Source organism: Balaenoptera musculus, chromosome 10 (genome assembly GCF_009873245.2).
Source record: "Balaenoptera musculus isolate JJ_BM4_2016_0621 chromosome 10, mBalMus1.pri.v3, whole genome shotgun sequence".
NCBI classification, from domain to species: domain Eukaryota; kingdom Metazoa; phylum Chordata; class Mammalia; order Artiodactyla; family Balaenopteridae; genus Balaenoptera; species Balaenoptera musculus.
This window is the reverse complement of record NC_045794.1, coordinates 83,074,270-83,100,813: the sequence shown is the minus strand read 5'-3', so window position 1 is coordinate 83,100,813 and position 26,544 is coordinate 83,074,270. Positions and strand designations below refer to the sequence as shown.

At 37.4% G+C, this 26,544-nt stretch overlaps 1 protein-coding gene across 1 annotated transcript; it reads left to right on the top strand.

The window, feature by feature from the left end:
* Nucleotides 1-25: 25 nt before the first annotated feature.
* On the top strand, nt 26-26,466 carry DEPDC4 (DEP domain containing 4). Its single transcript, XM_036866022.1, has 9 exons — nt 26-168; nt 2,346-2,757; nt 3,328-3,473; nt 9,507-9,693; nt 11,687-11,913; nt 12,820-12,962; nt 13,054-13,179; nt 20,059-20,137; nt 26,099-26,466. The coding sequence occupies exons 1-9, from the start codon at nt 45-47 to the stop codon at nt 26,272-26,274; spliced, it is 1,620 nt and encodes a 539-aa protein (XP_036721917.1). The 5' UTR covers nt 26-44; the 3' UTR covers nt 26,275-26,466.
* The last annotated feature ends 78 nt before the right edge of the window (nt 26,467-26,544 follow it).

Sequence of the window (26,544 nt, the reverse complement as noted above, 5' to 3'; positions counted from 1 at the left end):
GGGGCGGGGTTACAGGCCGGGGGAGGAGCCCGGTGGACGAGCTTATGGCGGTTCTTTTGACTCCGCGGTTCCGTAGCCTTGGCAGCCAGAGCCAGCTTCCCGGCCCAGGGCGGAGTGTGTCGAGTTTCGTGAGCCCTAGAGATGTTTTCTGCCGGAAAAGGAGGACAGGTACCCCTTTAGATCCTAACCAAATGTGCACCGAAGCGGGGGACGGCTGAGGGGAGCGGGCGTTTTGGACTTTGCGCCTCAGGCCTCTGGGGCCCGCCCCTTTCCTGGACCCACCCCTTTCCCGGCCCACCTGCTCTCTCAGTCCCGCTGAACGGGCACTGGGCCTTTTCAGGAGCTACTCTCCTTGGGGAGTCCTGGAAAGCGGTGCTTCTCAAACTTTAATATACACACAGATCATTTGGGAACTTTGTTAAAATGCAGTTTGGATTCAAGAGTAGGGTCTGATATTCTGCGTTTCTAATAAGTTCCCAGATGATGCCACTGCTGCTGGTCAGCGGGCTACACTTAGAACAACAAGGGGTTAAAAGTACTAGATGGCAAGTCCTTGAGCACGAGGACTATTTCTTTAACCTAGCCTACTTGTTTAATGACGCTTAGAGAGGCAGATGGAAAATACCCTTGTCTCCTCCGCTCATAGACTCCTAGCTTTATCCACCCCACCCTACCCTACCCCAGTCTCTACTCCCTCCTCAACCCCTCCCCTTTTCCACTCCTCACCCTCCACGCCCTACTCCTGTCTATGCACTGTCCACAGTGTCTCGGGCCAATAGTTCAAGGACAGACAGATAGACAGCTTCTGTTACAGAAGGCATTTGAAGGTGATGGGCTTTTATTTCTGTCCTAAACATCAGACCATTTTGTAAAGTTGGACATCCTGTTTCCAGTTATTCATAGTCACAGGAAGAAAGAGCTTAAATTCTCAGATTCTAACAACAACAACGAAAATCTAGAAACAACATTCTAGATGTTTCAACGTATTCCCTTATCTTATTAAAAAAATTTTAATAAAAATTTACTGGGGTAGAGGGGAATGAGCAGTGATTGCTAACTGTATGGGTTTCTTATTTTTTTATTATTAATGTTTATTGAAGTATAGTTGCTTTCCAATGTTGCGTTAGTTTCTACTGTACAGCAAAATGAATCAGCTATACATATACATATATCCCCTCTTTTTTGGATTTCCTTCCCATTTAGGTCACCACAGTGCAATAAGTAGAGTTTCCTGTGCTATACAGTATACTCTCATTAGTTATCTATTTTATACATAGTATCAAGAGTGTATATGTGTGTATGGGTTTCTTTTTGAAGTGATCAAATGGTCTGGAGTTAGATAATAGAGATAGCTGCACAGCTTTGTGAATGTACCTAAAAACCATTGAATTGTATGCTTTAAAAGGGTGAATTTTGTGGAATGTGAATTATATCTCAATTTTAAAATTTTACTGTCTCCAATTAATTGAAAAAATTATATATGTACGTTATAAAAACTGGAAATATGTATATAAAAAGTGAGTATCCTTTCATTACACCTATTTCCTAAACGTTACTTTGAGGTTTATCCTTCCAGACTTTTCTATTTACATACATTTGTATGTAGGTTGGGAATTCATTTTTACATAACTAGGATGATAGTATATAAATTGTTCTGCCCAACCTCATTGGTTTTTTTGTTTTTACTACTTAATGAAATCCTTCCATGCTATAAATGTCATTCTTCCTAATGGCTGCTTAATATCCTATAATAAGGCTATTCCATAATTTACTTAACTATTCCCCAGGCACTGGACATTTTCATTGTTTTCAGATTTTCATTATTCCTCACAAACTTTTATTTTTCAAGAAGAACAGCTGGCAGATAAATTGATTAGTTTTTTCAGCTCTTTGCCATAGATTTCTTTCATGCAATGCTTGTCATTGTTCAAAAAGGCAAAAAGAAGAAAGGAAAAGCAGAGTCTGGTGAAGCCACATCTCTGTAATAATCAAGACTCCAACGTGTGTATACATTCCTTTTAAATGTAGCCTGAAATAGTATTCTTCAAGACTAAGTCTAGCTAGTTATTAAGCATGTAACATTAGGATGTATAAATTCACATAGTAGTATATTTCATATCAGTAAAGCAAGTTCCTAGGTTTACTCTGATTTTATTGGCAGACGAACATGTGCAAACTTAGTAAACATATTATAGTTTACACAAGATGGGAAGAGAAGAAACTTAAGAAAGGCATTGTTAGCAGATATGCCATAAAAAAGCATAAGGTTGCCAAAACAAAAAAACTTACATATTTTTGTGTAATCTAAATTTGTTAGAAACATATGTTTAATTTTTTTTTTTCAGGATGCTCTGGTCCTTTTCAAGCTACTCAGCTATGGGATGGTATTATTCACTCCCTTCAGACTCAAGTGGAAACAAAAAGAAGGAGGCATCATTTACGAACATACAAAGACTGTTTTACTGGTTCTGATGCTGTTGATGTAGTACTAAGTCATCTTATGCAAAATATGTGCCTGAGTAGTAATGATATCTCTCGTCTTAAAGGAGTTCGTCTTTGTCAAGTTCTAATGAACCATAAAGTATTTGAACCAGTAGGAATGAAGCTATTCAAAAATGAAAAGGAATTGGAATTTGAGGATTCAAACAATAGTCTCTACAGGTTTCTAGGGAATAAATCATCTTATGTTTTTTGCAAAAGAAAAAAGGATTCTGAGACTGGGTTAAATGATGAAATAAAAGCAAAGGAATCTTTAAGGTTAGTGTTAACCAAGATACTGTAATATATTGTTTTTAGTTGCTGGCAGAACGGTCTTCATTGAGCAAACCTTGAATATTATGCTTTCTGTTTTTTTCAGAAGTCAGTAAAAGAAATAGCCATGTAAAAATTAATCTTTTCTGCATTTGCTCTAAAACTGTTATGGAGGACATGATCACATAAATATTTCAGAATTTGTACCAGGAAAAACTTTATCTCCTCTGATGAATTATATGCTTCCTAATTTTTGAAACATGACTTAGCCAAAGTAGATAAAGCCAAAGTTATGGAAACGAAACTAGAGCAAAAATTTTCTACTCTGTTACAGCAGCCATGATAACCTTAGAATTAACATATATTTTTTTCTGTTTATTTACAATCCTAACATCCTCTTCTGGTGATATTCTGTTATTTAATACATTTATTACTTGTATCTTTTATTGTAAACTGCCTGACATCTTTTTTGGAAATAGGAAATGTATAAATAAGTTTTAATAAGTAAATTAAAATGCGTATTTGAAATTTTGGTCCTGTATGTAATGGAAAAATTCACATATTATTTCTTAACAGACCAGAAGGCAAAGTGATTTCAAATCCTCTAGCACAAGAGATTGGTGAGGAAAGAATTGAGGAACTTATTGATACAATGAGTGGGACTCTGGCTTTACCTCCAAACATCACAGTTGACAAACCTGTTCTTCCACTTTCAAAAGAAGGTAATTTCAGTTTTCATTATTTTTTTCTGAACTTTGTAAGAAGAGCTGACTTTTTTAAATAGACCTTACTTTTTGGAACAGTTTTAGGTTCACAGAAAAATTGAATAGAAAGTACAGAGAGTTCCCATGTGCCCCCTGCCCCCCACACATACCCAGCCTCCCCCACTGTCAACCTCCTGCACTGGAGTGGTTATTTGTTATAATCCATGGACCTACATTGATATATCATTATCACCCAAAGCCCACGATTTACATTAGTATTCACTCTTGGTGGTGTATATTATGTGGGTTTTGACAAATGTATGATGACTGTATCCACCATTATAGTATCATACAGAATAGTTTCACTGCCCTGAAAATGCTCTTTACTTCACCTGTTCCTCCTTCCCTCCCCATTACCCCCCTGGCAACCACTGATCTTTTTACTGTCTCCAAGAACTGACTTTTCAGATACAATAGAAGTAGTGTGTTTGGCGTACTGACTCTCTACTCCTCTCCCCGAAAGAGTTTCCTTCTACATAGTGATTGCATCAGACAAGACAGGTAAGGCAATGTAGATCCAATAACATTTAGTGTATTTTTTTTACAATGACCATGATCAGATTAACTGGAGGTGCTACAGTCCTTACTACCAGAAAAAAAACATGCAAACTCATTACCAGTCCTTATTATTTATAATGCAAGACCATCTTCTTATTAGCATATCCTTTGCCCATTGTATAATCTCCTCCCAAACATCTCCCTACTCTTTGCCTTTCAGAACAAACTAGCTAGGCTACCTATTGCTCTAATTCTCTTTACCATTAACTTCATCTACTTGTGGTTTTGTCCTTATAAGGCAACTTAACAGTTGAAAGAAGAGCCCCATACCCAGGGCAATTAGGAGGGATGCATACACAATTCATAAATGGTTACACGCTTTACTGCATGTGGTCAAACCATGATGGAAGTAAGACAAGCATGATTTGCACACTGGAGGAGCAAAGGTTATCAACAATAACTAGGATAAGTGTGATAAGGGAAATGCACGGCGCCCAAAGAAAGGGTGCAGAGTGAGAAAAGAAGAGGGATTAGAAGAAGACTCCGAGAAAGATTAATATTTAGAGGACAGGCTGAAGAAGAGGAGCCAACAAAAGTTCAGTTTTTACCTATTACAAATGAAAAAGAAAAACTTGTCTCATCATTTTCCCGTGAGGATATAGGGTACTTCTAGAAATTTCTAACTAAAGATGGATATAATTTATCAGTAAAGATGCTCATAAAAGTAATTTTCATTTATTGGGCCTTTCTCTGGGCCAGGCAATTTGTTATGCATTTTATATTTATTGTCTGTAATTTTACAATAGCCCTGTAAAGTGAGGGGTAAAACTTCCGTTTTATAGTTTGGGAAACTGAGACTCAGAAGGATAAATAAATAAATAAGACATGGTAGGGAAGGAAAGCTGGCACTCTTATGTACTTTTTAAAACATTTTAATTTTTATCTTTGTTATACATGCACATAATGTAAAACATTCAAATAGCCCTACAGGTTTTGTTACTAAAAAATAATAATTCCCTACCCTTCTCCTCTCACCCATTTCCCCCTCTCCAGAGACAACCATTTATAATTCATATAAATTGTAATTCATGTGTGTTGTAAATGTATCTCACGTCTCTAAATGTCATGCTTATACTGCTACTTCATGCTTTTTCAGTTTTAGGGACATCTAGTAATTTTCTACAAAGGAAAACAGGGTTTTAGGCCTCTTCCCTTTCTTGCATCTATCTCCCAAACTCTTTAAATGATACATATACTTTTATATACTCTTATGAGTAACATATTTAACAAAAAGATGTTAGGTGAAAACAGGAATTTCTTTAGTTTTAAGACTAGTGTGTTTAGCCAGAGATTTTAAACAGTAAGTCACACAACAGTAACTATTAAGTTTTGCTTTTTAAAAAAGGAGTTTTTTGTTTTTTGGTTTTTTTGGCCACACTGTGCATCTTGCAGTATCTTAGTTCCCCCACCAGGGATTGAACCCAGGCCACAGCAGTGAAAGCACCGAGTCCTAACCACTGGACCGCCAAGGAATTCCCTAAAAAAGGAGACATTATGTTAAAACAAAAGTCAGCCAAGTCTTGGAACCACTGCTTTACTTTAGACTTAATTTAGTTCATATTTTTTATTTTATAGACAAGGAAACTGAGACTCAGAGAAGTTAGATAATTTGCCAAGTTTCCACAGTTAACTAATGGCATCAAGATTCAGACCTAGATTTCCATACTTTTACCCAGTGTTTTATCATTATTGTTGCAACAAGGTATTGTAAATTATAAAATGGGTACAACTGAAGTTATGTTTAGTTGGTATGTTTGCTCTTAGTTGGTATGTTTGCTCTTTGTCGCAACTGAATGTGTCAGCCTTCAGAACAGAGAAACACAAAAAACTATTTTAGTTGTTCTCTCTAATAAAACATAGTTTTGAGAGACGTAGTCTTTAATAAATTACTAATAGGAAATCTCTTTATGTTCAAAAGTCTTGAATCTGCTAGGGTAGGCTTTTTGTTTGTTTGTTTTTTGTTTTGTAAAAAGGCTTGCAAAAGAGAATTAACTTTAAAATTGGCTGGTTGTTCTTGTACTTAATGAGTTAAAAAAAGTTAACTTTTTTGGAATTTACGTTTTCATACCAAAACTTTTTGGAGAAAGTGCATTTGGAAGTGTCTCTAAACTCTAACAAATCAGGCATGAAAGGAGTTTTTGTTGTTGTTATTATCCACTGAAATCTGATTCTTCTATGATCCTCAAGCACAAAAGCCACCGCCTCAGATATAAAACTATCTGGTTTTATAAGATTAAATAATTAGCTGGCCAACAAGAAAATTTAAGCCACTTTCTATTTGGAAAAATATGGCTGGTTAAAGGTATGCAGTTGGCAACACACCTATATACATTTTAGCCAAGAAATAAAAGTATGGAGTTTCTCTTTTTTTTTGAGAAAGGTCATTTCTTAATTCCCAAAGAACTGAGAAACCAACTTCACTTGAATTGAGTTGAAAAATCTGCCAGCAGTGGTAAAGCAATGCATTCCCAGGACTGCAGGCTTTTTGCAAATTTGTATTTGTGTGACTAGTAGAGTTAAGGTGAACCACCTTTGCTGAGATTTATTTTTTACAGGTGTTTCTTACTGATAATATAATGACTAATATTTTTGAAATATATGTGTGTTGTTTTAGAAATGTGAGGGGTTCTAAAGGTGCAGAACCTCTCCCTCACCTCACCTCTGTGGGGTAGGTCTCAGGGGAATGCCAATATCACCTAGAGCAATTCCACTATTAATCTGTTTTACCTGACTTCCAGAAGAATATGTTTGTTCAAAGGTTTCCTCAGCTGAAACAAAGTTTGATTCCTACTGAACACACTGTACTTCTCCCACCAAAACATTTACACACTGAATGAAATTGCCTGTTTACGTGTCTTTATTTCCCACTGGAGTGTGCGGTACTTAGACAGGGACAGTCCTTGCCTTGTTCACTGTTGTATCCCTGTTGAATGGCCCAGTGCTTAGCTGTTGGAAGGTTACATTTAGTGGATGAATGGCTCACAGACAGCCTCCTCCTTTTATAAATATTTTCTTTTTATTTATGCGTCTATACACATACACTCATATGTACATATATGTGCATATGTGCATGTGCATGCACGTGTGTGTGTGTGTGTGTGTGTGTGTGTAGGCTATGCTAAACGCTGGATGGATTGTATGCTCTTCAAATGTAGAGTCTATCCCCTTGGATCCCCTTCACTCAGCACAGTGATCATTGAGTATGAAGTGCTCCATTAAGATGACGGTGGTGGCTATATGTGTGGCCACAGTATCCTTCTTGAGTCTAATTTCCTCACACAGAGCTAGCTATTCTATTTATCATCTCTGCACTTGGCTAGTATGCTCTAGACATGCACATTTCTCTGCTCCCTCACTTTCAGGTCTTTGCTCAAATATCTTTCCAATGATAATTCCCACACATCTTATTTAAAATTGCAACACTAACCCCCTAATGTAGTCTAATCTCCTTTTTTGCTTAATTTCTCTCCATAAAACTTACTATTAGCTGACACACCACATATTTCACTTTTTGTTTGTTTGTTTATTTATTGCCTGCCTCCCTCTCCCCACTAGAATATAAGCTCCATTAAGGCCAAGATTTTGCCTGTTTTGGTTACCACTATATCCCTGGAACCTAGAACAGTGCCTAATACAAAACAGGTCTCAATAAATATTTGAGTAAATGAATGTTCTGTCTTGATGCTATTGCTAAGAATAGTCTTGTTTCCACTTTTGGATGTATTCATAATATATCTATTCATACTTCTTGGTCACTTGATAAAATTTGCCTTCATCCATTTCATATGTGGCTATCCTTACCTCCTTACATAGGGTGTGGCTGCTGAAGGGCCACTATTTTTATATATGTATCTTTTTCTAGCACCTCATTCAGTGCTGTGCCCAAAGGTTGGTATCTACAAATGTGGACTGATTGATTAGAGGCTACTTATGATCTCAAGTCTTTACTAAAAGATTGTTAATTTGATTTATTTGGGGCCAATAACTCAGAAGTAGTAAACTCAGATGCCTTTAGGAGCCAGGCAGATTGGAGAGCGGGTGAGTACTTCATTTTCAAACGTGGAGGAAAAATTGTTGTTTTGCTTGAAATGTAGGGCCCTCTTGGCTATTTTTCCTTTTCCCACTTAAGGAAGAGATATAACTATAGGGAAATTAATTTCTACTGTAACAAAACCAACAGGACAATACCATGAAAATGGTAGCTGACACTCAACTTCACTGTTTGGGATACAGTAGGAAGTGGTGGGGTTTGTGGTGAGCTGGAAATGACATGCCAATGCAAATAGGGTAGCCACTAATTCATATCAGCTAACTTTGGTCAGGCATTAATTCAAGCCCAGTGTTATGAGATTTTAAGATTGTTTTTTCTTATTTATTTATTTGTTTGTTTATTTTTGGCTGCGTTGCGTCTTTGTTGCTGCTTGTGGGCTTTCTCTAGTTGCGGCGAACAGGGGTCTGCTCTTCGTTGTGGTGCGCAGGCTTCTCATTGCGGTGGCCTCTCTTGTTGCGGAGAACGGGCTCTAGGTGCGCAGGCTTCAGTAGTTGTGGCACACGGGCTCAGTAGTTGTGGTTCACAGGCTCTAGAGCACAGGCTTCAGTAGTTGTGACGCACGGGCTTAGTTGCTATGCGGCATGTGGGATCTTCTCGGACCAGGGCTCAAACCCGTGTCTCCTGCATTGGCAGGTGGATTCTTAACCACTGCGCCACCAGGGAAGCCCTCTTAAGATATTTTTAAAGAGAAGCTTGAAACCCAGAATTTTATATGAAATCTCCCATTTTTATACAAGTTAATTCTATTCAAAATACTTTATAATCAAACAAATCATGACTATGGTCCAAATTTAATACGTAGGCTACTGGCAGTAAAGCTCCACAAGAGATTTACTGTAGCTGTTGCTTTTGTAATTTTGTTTCATTTAAAGGAAAAACAAAATATTAATGATGATCTGATAATTAGGATAATGAAAAACTTTATTAACTCTTAACATGAATGACCAGAAACCCAAGTTAAAATTAACCTAATACTGTATTTTTATTCAAAGCAATTTAACTACAATTATCTCTGCTTTGAATAAAATTATAAATAATTAGTAATCTCATTCTCTCCAATCATCAAAATAATTTATAAGCAGGACCAGTAGTTTTTTTATATATCTGGAATTAACCTATTGATCACCTTAAAAGCTAGATAATATCACTTTATAATTAGCCGAAAATAAAATCAATATGGCTCATAACCCTGATGTCTATTTAAAGGTCAATCTTGAAAAGAAAAATTGTAATTTAGCAAATTTAAATTGTCCTAACAAATTAATCCATTATATTATGTAGCTTTTCTGTTGTATTACTAGAAATAGAAGAATTCTATGATACTGGTTGAATATGTATATGTTATTTATTAGTATGATAGTTATATTATTTTTCTTTCTAAGCCGTGGAAGATGTTTGGAAACAACAAACATTGCTACGTATTCTTCAACTGATTCACATTCCATTCTTAGAAAATATTTTGGAGCCTCCAGTTAAAACACAAAATCTCCAATTAAGTAAAGAGGAAGATCTTGTTATCTCAAACACTTGCCTCGACAGAGAGGTTATTCCAAGCTTATGTCTACTTGAGTGAGTGACCATTTTTATTGTCAATTTATAACTAAAATGTTCTTTCATATATTTTGCCCTTGGTATTTTAAGGTGTGAGAACATATTCATATGTATGAGCAGACACCATCATTGATTTAAAAATTAATCACTGTGAATTCTCATTTGATCTAAAATAGAAAGTCACTGGTTATGACCTGTGAGAAGATTATTGGAAATCTGAGTGGTTTCATTCATATGAGTTCAGGCATGATTTGTCCATCATTCTTTCCCTGCACCAGCCCTGAGTGTTTTTTCAAAGTTCTATTATTTCCATTTTATAACCGTAAAGTAACAACCACCATGGTTTCTACCAGTTTATTTATTCCTGCTTTAAGAGAATCCTCAGTCTAGTAGGGGAGACATTCATGAAACAAAACATTACAATTGCTAAAAGGTCACCAAATTAATACAATATTTGTGGCTCAGTCCAATGAAATAAGCCCTATCATAAATCAGTTGCTAGGAACCATAAGTATAAGATCTTGGGTACTGTTGAGATTCCAGCAAAGAGAACTGATATGATGCTTTCTCCCACATGGACCAAACAAGAAAAGAACATCAGACTCCAAACCTGAGAACCAGAAAGCTTCAGATCCTACAAAGAGCTTGATGATCAGAGACCTGTGAACCCACTTAGATAGTCAACCATTGTCCTGTTTGCACATGACATGTTTGCTTCTAATTCAACAGGCCGAGAAAGACCCAGCAAATGAGTCTTCCCCAGCCCCTGAGTCAGGGAGAATATAGGGACACCAGCAAAGAAACAGGATTTCTTTAGGTGCCTCTGCAGGAAACAGACAGCAGCCAGTCAGCCTTTATGAGCTTCCAAGTGGAAAGTGTAGGTTATCTGCAAGAGAAATGCAATCCAACTGTCATCAATTTTTTCATCTGCAACACTAGGAGCTAGACGATAATAAGTCACACATGTTAGGCAATATATTCCATTCAACAGGGCTTGGTGGGGGTGGGGAGAAAAAAGGAAATGGAAGGGGAAAGAGAAGAGGAGGGAAGAAGGAAAGATACTTGAGGATCACCGAGAATTCATAGAATATATCACTCAGGAACCCCCTCCTAGGAAAATATTTGAGGAAAGATTTTAATCTGACTACAAAGAAATAACCAGAACCCCAAGGTGGAGACAGATGAAGAGGAAAGGAAATATTGGTAGGCAATGAACTTTGGTCTGTGCGCTCTCACTATTTTCTCTTCTCCCTAATTTTGTACCCACATATGTGCATGCATACAAACACACATGTGCACACAACATATTCGAAGTTGATATGGTAAGACTGTGTGAGAATGTACAAAATATAAGTGTGCTAAATAAGATATCAAAAAAGAAGGACATAGTATTAAGGGAAATTATGATAAATACTAACCTATCTCAGCAAAACCTGGGGGTGGGGAAGGTGGAGGAGAAGGGGGAATTAAAGGCCTTCCAAAATCATCACTGAAAGGAGGGAGGAGTGAAAGGATCCTAAGTTGCTTATGTTATTGAGGTCGGGAGATAAAAAAGGGGAAAACAGTGTGTGGTGGGATAAACAGTGCATCTTAATGGGGGAAATATTTGGTATCTTATTTTCAAATAGTGATAGAACCATATGCACCTAATGATCAGAGTGGGAAAGGGGAGAGGAAACACCAGTGGAATGGAACAGTACAGATGAACTCCTCTGAACAAAATTTAACAAAGTTAGAAACAAATAATGAAAAGGTGGCCCACAAATATTTTAATTCCTTGAAAGTAAAGGTACAGAAAGGTGTGGTGGTATGTGGTGAGGAGAAAAGCTATTCCCTCTCATTTACTCCTTCAGTCATCCAGCAAAAATTATTAAAAAGATTCTCAAAACTAGTTTCTTCTTTAGACTTGGTTAATTATAAACTAGATTTTATTGTTTTATCAAACAATGTTTTAGGCAGTTAAATGGAAACGTTAACCATTGATTTATTTTATTTTGTTTTTTACCTCCAGGATTGATAACTGGCTTAATGCAGCAATTGAATGCTTGGAATATTTCCCTGACCAGTTAATAGTTACTGTCAGCCAGCAGTTAGTACAAAACATAAATGAAGAGACAAGATTGAATACACAGAAGAAGTTACTCTTTGATGTCATAGTAAAATATTATAATCAAGAGAGAGATTGCTTATTAACTGATGAGTATTTTGATATTCATTCAGGAATTATAGAACTTTTAGGTAAGAGATGTTTAAACTTCAGTTTTTTTGCATAATCTTTTTTTTTTTTTTTTTTTTTTTTATTTAATTTATTTATTTATGGCTGTGTTGGGTCTTCGTTTCTGTGCAAGGGCTTTCTCCAGTTGCGGCAAGCGGGGGCCACTCTTCATCGCGGTGCACGGGCCTCTCTTGTTGCGGAGCACAGGCTCCAGACGCACAGGCTCAGTAATTGTGGCTCACGGGCCCATTTGCTCCGCGGCATGTGGGATCTTCCCGGACCAGGGCTCGAACCCGTATCCCCTGCACCGGCAGGCAGACTCTCAACCACTGTGCCACCAGGGAAGCCCTGCATAATCTTTTTTAATAATACAAGTTGCAGAAAATTTTATGTATTATATGAGTATTGCATTTTAATATTTTTTTTCTATGATGTCAAAGTACTTCATGGAGTCTTTTTTCAATTCACTTGGCCTGCCATGTAAATTGTACTATCAAATGTAATACTGTAGTATAGCAATTAGATCTAAGGTAATTCTATCACAGGGACATTCTAAGAAACATTTTGATATAGTACTAGAGGATTAGAGAATTGAGGTATCTGGAAATATTGTATTAATTTGGTGACCTTTTAGCAAAATAAAAATTGAGTGACACATCATGTCTCTTTTTTAGCTCTGTAGGTGGCCATATAATTTCATGTTAAAAACAAATTACTGTTTGACAGTGCTGGAAATAATTATGCAGGTGTTTGGCATATTATATAGATAATTTCCTGTGTGTTTGAAATATTTCCTAATAAAAACTTTCAAGTGTAAAAAAGAATCTGCAAACCAAATACAGTATCATAGCATTTTAATTGACTGCTATGTACTATAATCTCGTTTTCTTTTGTCCCTTGCTTTGTCTTCTTTGTAACCCATGTAACAGAAAATGAGAAAAGAACAGAAGCACTTGAAGCAACACAACTATATCTAAGATTGTTGTTGCCCAATGTTAGAGAAGAATTACGACGGCTACTCACTTTTATGGTGATTGCATCAGAACCCAATGCCTACAAATTACAAAAACAGGTGAAAAAAATTGCAATAACACTTTTACAATCTTCTGCTATTTTTTTTGAATAAAAATGATTCAAGTTAATGTTACTCTTTCTGTTTACAGTTTGATAACAAAACGGTGGTCCTGAAAACTCTTGCCAAAGCAGTTTTGCAATCCAAATCATTATTAAGAGTACGGGCAGAACAACTAGTCTTGTTTCTACTGGAGTTCCACTCTGAGCTCTTCAAGGTATCTGGCATTTTGCCTGGGCACATTTATTACTAAGCTACTTGTCAGACAAAAAGCAAATAATTCACTTAATAAATAATTTACTGAGTACCTATAATGTACAAAGTTTGAAGGAATGCTCTTTCCCCACACCCGCTAAAGAGAAGAAAGCAGAGTTAAAACAGTGTTGATATTTGCAAATATATTGATTAATTTCTTCAACCTATTTCTCTGTGCCAGACACTGTTTTAGGTGCTTGGAATACACTAGCAAACAAAACACAAGAATGCAGGCCCTTGAGGAGCTTATATCCAAGTGAGAAACCCAGACAGTAAAAAAAAATACACACAATAAATCATCATCATATAGTTTGCTAGAAGGCAATAAATGCAATAGAAAATAAAGAGCAGTTTAAGGGGATTTTGGGGTGCCACGGTGGAGGTTAGTAGGAGCTTACACTATTAAACAGCATGGCCAAGGTTGGGCTCACTGAGAAAATGAGATTTGAGCAGAGACTGGAAGGGGGAGGAGTCAACCAAATGGCCATGAAGGTGGGGGTAAGTGGTTTGGGGCAGAGAAAATGGTTCCTAGAGCAGAGGCCTTGAAGGTGATGCATGCCTGGGTGCTGAGGAACAGCAAGGAAGTGGTGAGCAGGTGGGAGAGTGTTGTGAGATGAGGTGAGAGATATGGGGGCCCATGTAGGCCACTGGAGAGACTTTGCTTCTCTTTGGAATAAAATGGGGAATCATGAAAGGTTTTGATCACAACAGTGGCCTCATTTGACTGATATTTATGAAAATAACTCTGGCTTTTGTGTTGAGAACAGATTATAGAGGGGCAAAGGTAGAAGCAGGAGAACCTTTTAGGAGGCTGTTGTAATAACCTGGGCAAGAGATATGGTGACTTGAAACAGAGGAGTAGCAAATAAGTTACTAAGATATTGTCAGATTGTTGATATATTTTGAAAGGTCTTAGAAAAAGATTATTTCTTAGCCTCACTAGTATATTTTAATACCAGACAGTGTTACTTTTAGTGGCATTATTTCTCCAAAGCCTCTATAAAGAATTGTTCCCTTCTTAATTTTTTTGTGTAAAAAATTTATCTCATGTCATTAGAAACATATTGGTTTGAATTTTATAGCAGTTCTGTCAATATTAACTGAAGTTACTTTTCCATTATTTTAGAGAAGTTGGTACTAAGTGTATAGAGTAGAAGCAGTCCCCCATTTATGAATTTTGAATGAAATATATTCTAAAAGCTCATTTAAAAGTCAGTTGTTAAGACCCGTATATATGCTGTCTACAAGAGACCCACTTCAGACCTAGGGACACATACAGACTGAAAGTGAGGGGATGGAAAAAGATACTCCATGCAAATGGAAATCAAAAGAAAGCTGGAGTAGCAATTCTCATGTCAGATAAAATAGACTTTAAAATAAAGACTATTACAAGAGACAAAGAAGGACACTACATAATGATCAAGGGATCGACCCAAGAAGAAGATATAACAATTGTAAATATTTATGCACCCAGCGTAGCAGCACCTCAATACATAAAGCAAATGCTAACAGCCATAAAAGGGGAAATCGACAGTAACACAACCATAGTAGGGGACTTCAACACCCCACTTTCACCAATGGACAGATCATCCAAAATGAAAATAAATAAGGAAACACAAGCTTTAAATGATACAATAAACAAGATGGACTTAATTGATATTTATAGGACATTCCATCCAAAAACAACAGAATACACTTTCTTCTCAAGTGCTCATGGAACATTCTCCAGGATAGATCATATCTTGGGTCACAAATCAAGCCTTGATAAATTTAAGAAAATTGAAATAGTATCAAGTATCTTTTCCAAAAACAACACAATGAGACTAGGTATCAATTACAGGAAAAAATCTTTAAAAAATACGAACACATGGAGGCTAAACAATATGCTACTAAATAACCAAGAGATCACTGAAGAAATCAAAGGGGAAATCAAAAAATACCTAGAAACAAAGGACAATGAAAACACGACAACCCAAAACCTCTGGGATGCAGCAAAAGCAGTTCTAAGAGGGAAGTTTATAGCAATACAGTCCTACCTCAAGAAATAAGAAAAATCTGAAATAAACAACCTAAACTTACACTGAAAGCAATTAGAGAAAGAAGAACCAAAAAACCCCAAAGTCAGCAGAAGGAAAGAAATCATAAAGATCAGATCAGAAATAAATGAAAAAGAAACAAAGGAAATGATAGCAAAGATCAATAAAACTAAAAGCTAGTTCTTTGAGGATATAAACAAAATTGATAAACCATTAGCCACACTCATCAGAAAAAAAGGGAGAAGACTCAAATCAATAGAATTACAAATGAAAAAGGAGAAATAACAACCGACACTGCAGAAATACAAAGGATCATGAGAGATTACTACAACCAACTATATGCCAATAAAATGGACAAACAGGAAGAAATGGACAAATTCTTAGGAAAGCACAACCTTCCGAGACTGAACCAGGAAGAAATAGAAAATATAAACAGACCAATCACAAGCACTGAAATTGAGACTGTGATTAAAAATCTTCCAACAAACAAAAGTCCAGGATCAGATGGCTTCACAGGCAAAGTCTATCAAACATTTAGAGAAGAGCTAACACCCATCGTTCTCAAACTCTTCCAAAAGTTTGCAGAGGAAGGAACACTCCCAAACTCATTCTATGAGGCCACCATCACCCTGAAACCAAAACCAGACAAAAATGTCACAAAGAAAGAAAACTACAGGCCAATATCACTGATGAACATAGATACAAAAATCCTCAACAAAATACTAGCAAACAGAAGCCAACGGCACATAAAAAGGATCATACACCATGATCAAGTGGGGTTTATCCCAGAAATGCAAGGATTCTTCAATATATGCAAATCAATCAATGTGATAAGCCATATTAACAAACTGAAGGAGAAAAACCATATGATCATCTCAATAGATGCAGAAAAAGCTTTTGACAAAATTCAACACCCATTTATGATAAAAACCCTCAGAAAGTAGGCATAGAGGGAACCTACCTCAACATAATAAAGGCCATATATGACAAACCCACAGCCAACATCGTTCTCAATGGTGAACAACTGAAACCATTTCCACTAAGATCAGGAACAAGACAAGGTTGCCCACACTCACCACTATTATTCAACATAGTTTTGGAAGTTTTAGCCACAGCAATCAGAGAAGAAAAAAGAAATAAAAGGAATCCAAATCGGAAAAGAAGAAGTAAAGCTGTCACTGTGTGCAGATGACATGATACTATACATAGAGAATCCTAAAGATGCTACCAGAAAACTGCTAGAGCTAATCAATGAATTTGGTAAAGTAGCAGGATACAAAATTAATGCACACAAATCTCTGGCCTTCCTATACACTAATGATGAAAAATCTGAAAGAGAAATTAAGGAAACACTCCCATTTACCATTGCAACAAAAAGAATAAAATACCTGGGAATAAACCTACCTAAGGAGACAAAAGACCTGTATGCAGAAAACTGTAAGACACTGATGAAAGAAATTAAAGATGATACAAACAGATGGAGAGATATACCATGTTCTTGGATTGGAAGAATCAACAATGTGAAAATGACTCTACTACCCAAAGCAATCTACAGATTCATTGCAATCCGTATCTAACTACCAATGGCATTTTTCACAGAACTAGAACAAAAAATTTCACAATTTGTATGGAAACACAAAAGAACCCAAATAGCCAAAGCAATCTTGAGAAAGAAAAACGGAGCTGGAGGAATCAGACTCCTGGACTTCAGACTATACTAAAAAGCTAAGTAATCAAGACAGTATGATACTGGCACAAAAGCAGAAATATAGATCCATGGAACAGGATAGAAAGCCCAGAGTTAAACCCACACACATATGGTCAACTAATTTATGACAAAGGAGGCAAGAATATACAATGGAGAAAAGACAGCCTCTTCAATAAGTGGTGCTGGGGAAACTGGACAGCTACATGTAAAAGAATGAAGTTACATCACTCTCTAACACCATACACAAAAATAAACTCAAAATGGATTAAGGACCTAAGTGTAAGAATGGACACTATAAACCTCTTAGAGGAAAACATAGGCAGAACCCTCTATGACATAAGTCACAGCAAGATACTTTTTGACCCACCTCTTAGAGAAATGGAAATAAAAACAAAAATAAACAAATGGGACCTAATGAAACTTAAAAGCTTTTGCACAGCAAAGGAAACCATAAACAAGACGAAAAGACAACCCTCAGAATGGGAGAAAATATTTGCCAACAAAGCAACTGACAAAGGATTAATCTTCAAAATATACAAGCAGCTTATGCAGCTCAATATCAAAAAAACAAACAACCCAATCCAAAAATGGGCAGAAGACCTAAATAGACGTTTCTCCAAAGAAGATATACAGATTGCCAACAGACACATGAAAGGATGCTCATCATCACTAATCATTAGAGAAATGCAAATAAAAACTACAATGAGGTATCACCTCACACCGGTCAGAATGACCATCATCAAAAAATCTACAAACAATAAATGCTGGAGAGGTTGTGGAGAAAAGGGAACCCTCTTGCACTGTTGGTGGGAATGTAAATTGATACAGCCACTATGGAGAACAGTATGGAGGTTCCTTAAAAAACTACAAATAGAACTACCACAGGATGCAGCAATCCCACTACTGGGCATATACCCTGAGAAAACCATAATTCAAAAAGAGTCATGTACCACAACGTTCATTGCAGCTCTATTTACAATAGCCAGGACATGGAAGCAAGCTAAGTGTCCATCGACAGATGAATGGATAAAGAAGATGTGGCATATATATACAATGGAATATTAGCCATAAAAAGAAACGAAATTGAGTTATATGTAGTGAGGTGGATGGACCTAGAGTCTGTCATACAGAGTGAAGTAAGCCAGAAAGAGAAAAACAAATACCGTATGCTAACACATATACATGGAATATTAAAAAAAAAAAAAGGTTCTGAAGAACCTAGGGGCAGGACAGGAATTAATACACAGACATAGAGAATGGACTTGAGGATATGGAGAGGGGGAAGGGTAAGCTGGGACGAAGTGAGAGAGTGGCATGGACATATATACACTACCAAATGTAAAACCGATAGCTACTGGGAAGCAGCCGCATAGCACAGGGAGATCAGCTCCATGCTTTGTGACCACCTAGAGGGGTGGAATAGGGAGGGTGGGAGGGAGATGCAAGAGGGAGGAGATATGGGGATATATGTATATGTATAGCTGATTCACTTTGTTATACAGCAGAAACTAACACACCATTGTAAAGCAGTTATACTCCAATAAAGATGTTTAAAAAAAAAAGTTGTTATTCTGCACCTAGTTTTTCATCAAAAAATATAATAAATGGAGATTAGGGCTCAGGTTACATGTTTAATTCTACAGTCACTAAACCAAAATTCATGTTTATAGCTTAGTTGTGAAACGGGTCCCAGATTCCAACCAGGAATTTAGAAAGAACATCTTCTCTCCCTTCCTCTTCCTTACCACTTAGCCTCTCCACTTTCTACTTTCTCACCCTGCCTCCTCCTCTAGGTAAATGAATTCTCCTCTTTCCTACATATGGTTGAGAATTTAGAAAGGATTTTTTTCATTTTTTACCTCCCCCTCATATCAGAACTAGCAGTGTCGTAAAGAAACATACTGGTTCAAATATTGTGGCAGGACACAAAGGGAGAAAAGGAACTTGATGTGGGCTGGAGGAAGTGGGGGTATGGGATTCAGGAAGCAGGGAGAAGGGGCTCTGATGACTGGTTTCTGGAGATTAGGGAATGAAGTATTTCAGGGAGATTGAGATGTCGGTATTTATAATAGGGGATCTCGAGCATGCCAAGCTTTTTCCTGTTAAAGGGCTTTACCTGTGTTGTCTACTGTATGTCTGGAACATTTTCTCCCAAGTCTTTTTATGGCTCACTCCTTCACATCATTTCAGGCCTCTGCTCAAAATGATACCCTCTCAGTAAGACAGAAGCCTTCCCTTACTGAGATAGCTACCCATCTTCTTCATTCTAGCTTCTTATCCTGCTTTATGCTTTCTTAATGGCACTTATCATTACCTGAAACTATATTATGTATTTGCTGATTTTTTGAAATTGTCTTTCTCTCACATGAGAATGTAAATTCTGTGAGTTCAGACTAGATCTGCTTATTCTTCACCTAGAACTGTCCTGGAACATAGAAATCATTCACTAAATTTTTGTTGAATGACAGAATGAATTTATGGGCATGGCTTCATGTTTGTAAATTTTCAGGACAATAGAAGCTCATGGAAAGGTACCCTGGGGCTCAAGATGAAGGAACTATGTGGATATGAGGTTCAACATTGGTAGGTCTAGGGGGTGCCCTCTGTAACAATATTAGCTGAGGAATTATTTCCCCCAGATACATGTTATAATCTGGGATTTCCTTTGTATAACCAAAACTGGAAAAGGAGTATTTATCCATTTTAAGAGAATGATATTATTATGTATTTTAGAGCTACTATTTACATATGGATCATGTAATTACAATGTAAGATTATTTAGACCAGTGCTGTTATGGAAGTACAAATAATTTTTATTATTAGAAGAGAACATTGCACTAATGATTGGTTAATCTAGTTTCAGATATACTACATATGTGGGAGTAGAATATAGAATTTTAAGAATTCTAAAAAAGAATTTCAAGTATTTATACCCTTCATAACTCAGAGGCCTTCTGCTACCCGCCCCCTCTCCCCATCTGCAATCCTCTTCCCCTATGCCTTGGTCAAAAATATTGAGGTTTGTTTTTTTCTATATTGGATTACTGGCTAGAAAAAAATTCATATTAAAAATTTGAAAATATCTGTTTTTATGTAGACACCAGTTACTTTATTGGATCTGGTTAGTAAGAAACTTAAGAAGCTTCTACATGGAGAAGATCCAGATGCTATATCAGGTATTGATAAAGTCTTATTCTTTCTTTATCATTAAGTGACTGTTATAGCCACATAAGTTGGAAAGGAGCCAAGGGTGAGTATGTAATAAATATATAATGCTATAAAAGGTGGTTACATTAAGGTTATTTTTTAATATCTCCAGAGCAAGTTCTTCTCTAGTTCTTTTTGGAAGCTCTTTGTTTGATTACCTTTCTTCTAAAAAGGTAAACACTTACTATATCTCATTGCTGCTCCCAGGTCTCACCTTCCCCTCCATTTATTACCCACCTGCCTGCTTCCTTGCTCCTGTGCACACTGTTTTTCTTTCTCCTGTTTTTCATTCTCTCTCTCTTTCGCTCCTCTTTTCTAGGAAATGACAAAGTTTTTATAGAGGAGAAGCTTAAACCCTTCCCCCTACCCAGTTGAAAAGGCGCCATGATTCTTTTTACTCCATGTCTTGTGGCAACTGATCTGATTCCTTAATTTTTAATTTCTTTAAACCATAAAATATTTAAAATTCAAATTTCCTAAGATTGTCATGTGAGAGACAAAATAAAGTAATAGGTATAACTTTGGGTGCTAGGGCCAAATTGCCTGGGCAAATTATTTGACCTCTTTGTGCCTCACCTTCCTCATCTCCAAAATGAGAATAACAGTATCTACCTCGTAGTTGTTAAATATTTAGTATTTATATTAATAATATAACATTAGGGCCTTCCCTGGTGGCACACTGGTTAAGGATCCACCTGCCAATGCAGGGGACACGGGTTTGAGCCCTGGCCCGGGAAGATCCCATATGCCATGGAGCAACTAAGCCCATGCACCACAACTACTGAGCCTGCACTCTAGAGCCCGCGAGCCGCAACTACTGAAGCCGTGCACCTAGAGCCCGTGCTCCGCAACAAGAGAAGCCACCGCAATGAGACGCCCGTGCACCGCAACGAAGAGTAGCCCCCGCTCGCCACAACTAGAGAAAGCCCACACGCAGCAACAAAGATCCAACTCAGCCATAAATAAATAAATAAATAAATAAATAAATAAATAAATTTATATATTAAAAAAACTCAAACTGAGATTTCATAATTTAAAAAAATAATAATAATATAACATTGTTATAAATCATAGATACTATATTTAAATTGTATTATTATTTAAATATTAAGTACTATTGATGTTTAATATTAATTGACACTAATATTAAACCCTACTTGGTGTCAGACTGTGCTGAGCACTAACATGCATTTATGAAATTATTCTACACAATAACCTATTATGTAGGCATTATTATTACCCCATTCTATAGGTAAGAACTGAAACTTAGATTATGTAACTTGACCAACTAGAAATGTAGGTAACGTTTCTTCCTTAAAAAAAAAAAAAGTTTTCTAAGGCATTACTAATTTCTAGAAAAGTATTCATAGAGTAGGGCATACATTTATTTGCCAGGATTATTTGGAATTTCTCAGCTAATAGATGCCATTTCCTCCCATTCCCTTCTTCGAACATAGGGCATATGGCCACAGGTCTGTTGCCACATGCATACTGTCTGTTTGATGCTGTTAAACAGAGATACTAACGAAGTATTCTGAACCTAACATCTGGAATCTTTTTAGATTAGATCTCATCTGACTAATTTCAAGATAAACTTCATTTGGCTGCCATACTATATTAGATTTTCACATTCAATTTTTCATTAGTTTTGGCTTTGAGGAAAATGGAGGAATTGTAGGCATTTTAACATTTATTTCCATCCAACATTTATTCAACAATATGCCTTAAAGGGAGATAATGAATATAAGTGCTTTGCATTGTGCCGTGTGCCATAAGCACTTGGAAAGTGAAGAGTTATCTAATAATATTTTTCCCTAAATAGCTTAACTCTCGTCTCTTCTTGAAGTTTATCCCTTATTCAGTAAAATTGTCAGATTATATCAGTATACAACTTAATTGAATTTTTTAATTGTCTCTATGTTTTGTGTTGTATGCTCTTTTCTGCATGCTTGAATTGATTACTTGAAATTCATGTGTTGATTTAAAATGTTCCTGATATCAACTATTCATCCATCCATCCATTCAATTATTCACTAAACATTTTGAAGATCTACTCTGTGCCAGACTTTGTATAAGCACCACAAAATACAAGATGTATAAGATAATGCCCCTGATCGCAATAAGTTTATGTTCCATGTTAAAAGCAACTGGCACTTAGTAGTTATAGATATCAATAGATAGTTGTTGAATAAATTAATTCAGTGAAAGAATTGATGTATGAGAGAGACAACCATTTATAAATCAATCATAATAAAATATAAGAGGGATATGTTCAAGCCAGAGGAGGTTATAGAAGACTGGAGGAGGAGGATTACCTGACCTAGTTTGAGGGCATCAGGCTAGGCTTGTGGAGGAGATGATACCTAGTAGGAGTCTTAAAGAATTAGATGCAAGCTAAACCAGAGGAGTGGAGAAGGGGAAGATATTCTGGACAGGAGGAACATTGTGAGCAAAAATAGGTACGGGCTAGAAATTACAGCTGAGCGGTGGCAGGAATTGAAACTAGAGAAATAGATGTCAGATCTTGAAGGGCCTCATTTAGCAGCCAAGGAATTCACTAGGCAGCTGGGGAGGCATTTTTTATTTTTTAAAAAGTGTTATGGCTAGATTTATATTTTAGATAGTGCTTAGCAGCAGTTTGGAGAATGGGTTGGCCAGGGGGATTGGAAGCAGAGTTCTTAGTTAGGTGACTACTACAGTGGTCCAAGTGAGAAATCATGTAGGCCTGTACTGTAGCAGAGACAAGAGGGATGGAGAGGAGGGGACGGGTTTGAGAAATATTTAGGAGGTAAAATTGGCAACACTTGATTGCATCTGGGGGTCCGAGAGAAAGGGGACTCAAAGATAATTCTCAAGTTTCCAGGTGAGGTGACTGCCACCAATTCAGATAGAAAAACAGAGGAGAGGAACATGTGTAGGGAAATGACTGAATCTGTTTTGACCTTTTAATTTAAGATATGTGTGGGACATTCTGGTTGATATTTTCAGCAGAGCAGCTGGATGTGCAATTTTGAAGTTCAGGGGAAAGATATGAACTAAAACTAAATATCTGGGAGCATGTGGAAATTGAGGTCATTTAGAGTATGTTGAGCAATATAAGAGGTCCAGGATAAAACATCAAGGAACACTAATCATCAAGGGGTGAGTAAAGAGGAACCTGTGACTGAGACAGAGAAGAAATGTTAGAAGGGGAATGAGGTGAAGTCGTTCTCATAAAGCCAAGGAAATGTAACATTTTAAAGAGGAGGATTGCATGTGGCAGCAGATCAGGACTGCTCCGGACTCTCTGGAGCCAGTTAGTGAGAGCTGATTTAGTAGCTTGAGAGGCAAAAGCCAGGTTGCAAGTGGGATGAAAAGGAATGAATGGGTAAGAGATTAAGAGTGGATCTATGATAAGAAGGGAAGAGAGAAGCTGGGAATAACTGGGGCGATGCTAAATCAAGCCAGAGATTTGAGCATAATGACCAGCTGAGAGGTCAAAAGAGATTACTGATGGAGCCAGGCCCTGGAGGAGGCAGGAGGAAATGTCTTCAAGGGCACAGGACCAAGGGTTTGCCTCGAACAGGGGAGGGATATGAAGAGTAAAGCTGACAGTGTGTATGGATATAAATAAATGTGTAGGTCCAAGGTAGAAAGTTGAAGGAGATCATTAAATGATGAATCCATTTTCCTTGACGAAGTAGGAGGAGGAGACCCTATTGTCTGAGGAGTTGTAGGGGGACCATTGAATGGATGACATGAGAAAAAGGGAGTAGTTTGAAATAGACAGGGAATGGGAAAAGCAGTTGAGAAAAGACAAATAAATGGACTGATGAGTAATTCTGAGGATCCAGATGAAGTAGATTATAAATTTTAGTGATGCCAATTTGGACAGTGTAATTTTCTCAGCAGCACTTATTTACTTGAATGTTCAAGTGTAAAAGGTGGATTCAAGCATTGATTAAGGGCTGAAATTTTGCTTTGTCAGGTGTTGCAGAAAGATTGGAGTGCAAGAAAATTGAGGACACAAATTAGTGAGAAAGTGGTTCAGATGATCAGATATGTGTCTGACTCAGGATGGGAAAAAAGAGATGATGAACAAAGAAAAATGGCACATCGCTCTGAGAGTGACGAGAGTTGTGACAGAGCTAAAGGCAGTATGGCATAGTATAGGGACCCCAAACCCTGGGACTGGGACAATCCCAGGTTCAGATCCTAGCTCAGCCATGTGGTCCAAGCTTCTGTTTCTTTATCGATAAGGCAGGGCTGATAATAATGATACCTGCACACTTACACCTTAGAACATTGAAGATATAATGAGAAAAGGTACAAAAAGTTTGACATATGGTAAGCACTCATTGTAAGCTATTATTTTTTTTTTATAAATTTATTTATTTACTTTTGGCTGTGTTGGGTCTTTGTTGCTGTGCGCCATCTTTCTCTAGTTGTGAGCAGGGGCTACTCTTCGTTGCGGTGTGTGGGCTTCTCATTGCGGTAGCTCCTCTTGTTGCGGAGCACGGGCTCTAGGCACGTGGGCTTCAGTAGTTGTGGCACGTGGGCTCAGTAGTTGTGGCACGCAGGCTTCAGTGGTTGTGGCTCGCAGGCTCTAGAGCGCAGGCTCAGTAGTTGTGGCACACGGGCTTAGTTGCTCCGCGGCATGTGGGATCTTCCCGGACCAGGGCTTGAACCCATATCCCCTGCATTGGCAGGTGGATTCTTAACCACTGCACCACTAGGGAAGTCCCGTAAGTTATTATTATATTAGTATTTGAAGGACAGTAGATTCTGAATAGAGAGTTAGGTGTAGGATTTTAAGTTTTCAGAGGCAGTGTAATTCCAGGTGTCACCATAGGTGTGTTTAAGTGAAGCTGTTTATAGTGAAAATAGGCAAACCCCCGAATATTAATGGGCTTTAGGATTTCAAAGGTTACCCTGACTGAGAGTTGCTTTGGTGTGTCTGGAGGCTAAGGCATCCCCATCTGTAGATCAGCGTAGGGAGAGGCTTGGTTGATTGGTTGACTGTACATGCTAAGACAGCTCACAGAGCAGTGAAAAAACACTGCTCATGTTCATGAAATTCTTTGTCCATGTTTTGTACATGCTTCTGATAGGGTTCGGGACACACTACCCCAAAATATGGCACCTGACATACTGAATATTTTAATCTGAAAGAGCTTGAGAAAATGCAGAAGCAGGAGGGTTGCTCTGACCTACTTCCCCCTTGTCCTTCCTCCCTGAAACTGGCCATAAAACCCTCATATGAGAGATGCCCTCCTTATACCCAGAGGAAAGGAGTATCCTTAGCTCCAAAGACAAAGGGAGGCCAAGAAGAATCTGAACAAACAGGCCTTGCTAAGTTTTCCCCAGTTTATTACGATTACATCATTCTCCTTAACCTGTCACGTTCCTCCAGGACTGTGCACTCTTCAGCAAACTGGCATAAAAGTACATAGGTCTGTTTCTTTGAGTCTTCATTTCCTTATGAAGGCTCTTATGTCACATAAAACTTACACTAAATACATTTGTATGCTTTTCTCCTGTTAATCTGTCTTTGTCAGTTTACTTCTCAGACCCAGCCAAGGACCATAAGAAGGTCAAGGAAAACTTTTTTCTCCCCTTCACCTCCAATTTGTTTGCCATTTCACTTAAATTCCTGTGTATTCCACTTGAAACTAGGATAGTAGTTCCTTGGTTCTCCTACTTCATGGATTTATTTTGGAAATCAAATAAAATAATGTTTGCAAAATACGACAGTGTATGTTTTGCTAAAGAATAGAGCATGTGTAAAGAAACAATATTACTCTGAAGCAAAGAGAATATGAGCATAAGTAATGTTATCTACCATATTTTGGGGAAAAGAAGTCCAGGATAAGGCCAGTTTGGATAAGTACATTTTCATGTTTTTCTTTTTTTAACTTGCTTTTCCAATTGTACTTTTTTTTTTTTTTTAGGTTTCACATTTTGCCAACGCTTGACATACAAGGAGTTTGAAAAACAAAAGGAAAGGACAAGCCAATATCTTCACCAGTTGGCTCTTGAGATTAATAGTAACCCCAGCATCTCTTTGAAACGAAAAAAGAAATTAATTAAGGAATTTCAAAAACACCATCCAGAAGCTTTGCATTAACATTTCTGGGAGAAGAAATTATAATTTGTCAATATAAAGAACTCCTCTGGTGGTTTTCTCAAACTGCCATACTTACACTTCAGAGATAGGATAGCCTCTAAGCATTGTGAGTGTAATCATGCTTAAAATATGTGGGGACTTCCCTGGTGGCACAGTGGTTAAGAATCTGCCTGCCAATGCAGGGGACGTGGGTTCGAGCCCTTGTCTGGGAAGATCCCACATCCCGCGGAGCAACTAAGCCCATGTGCCACAACTGCTGAGCCCACGTGC

What these genes read in the sequence shown, in the direction of transcription:
- DEPDC4 (XM_036866022.1), top strand. Translation starts at nt 45, where the DNA reads ATGGCGGTTCTTTTGACTCCGCGGTTCCGTAGCCTTGGCAGCCAGAGC. An exon ending in TCTTCCACTTTCAAAAGAAG is followed by an intron (nt 3,474 to 9,506) that starts GTAATTTCAGTT and finishes TTTCTTTCTAAG; the next exon opens with CCGTGGAAGATGTTTGGAAA. An exon ending in CCAAGCTTATGTCTACTTGA is followed by an intron (nt 9,694 to 11,686) that starts GTGAGTGACCAT and finishes TTTTACCTCCAG; the next exon opens with GATTGATAACTGGCTTAATG.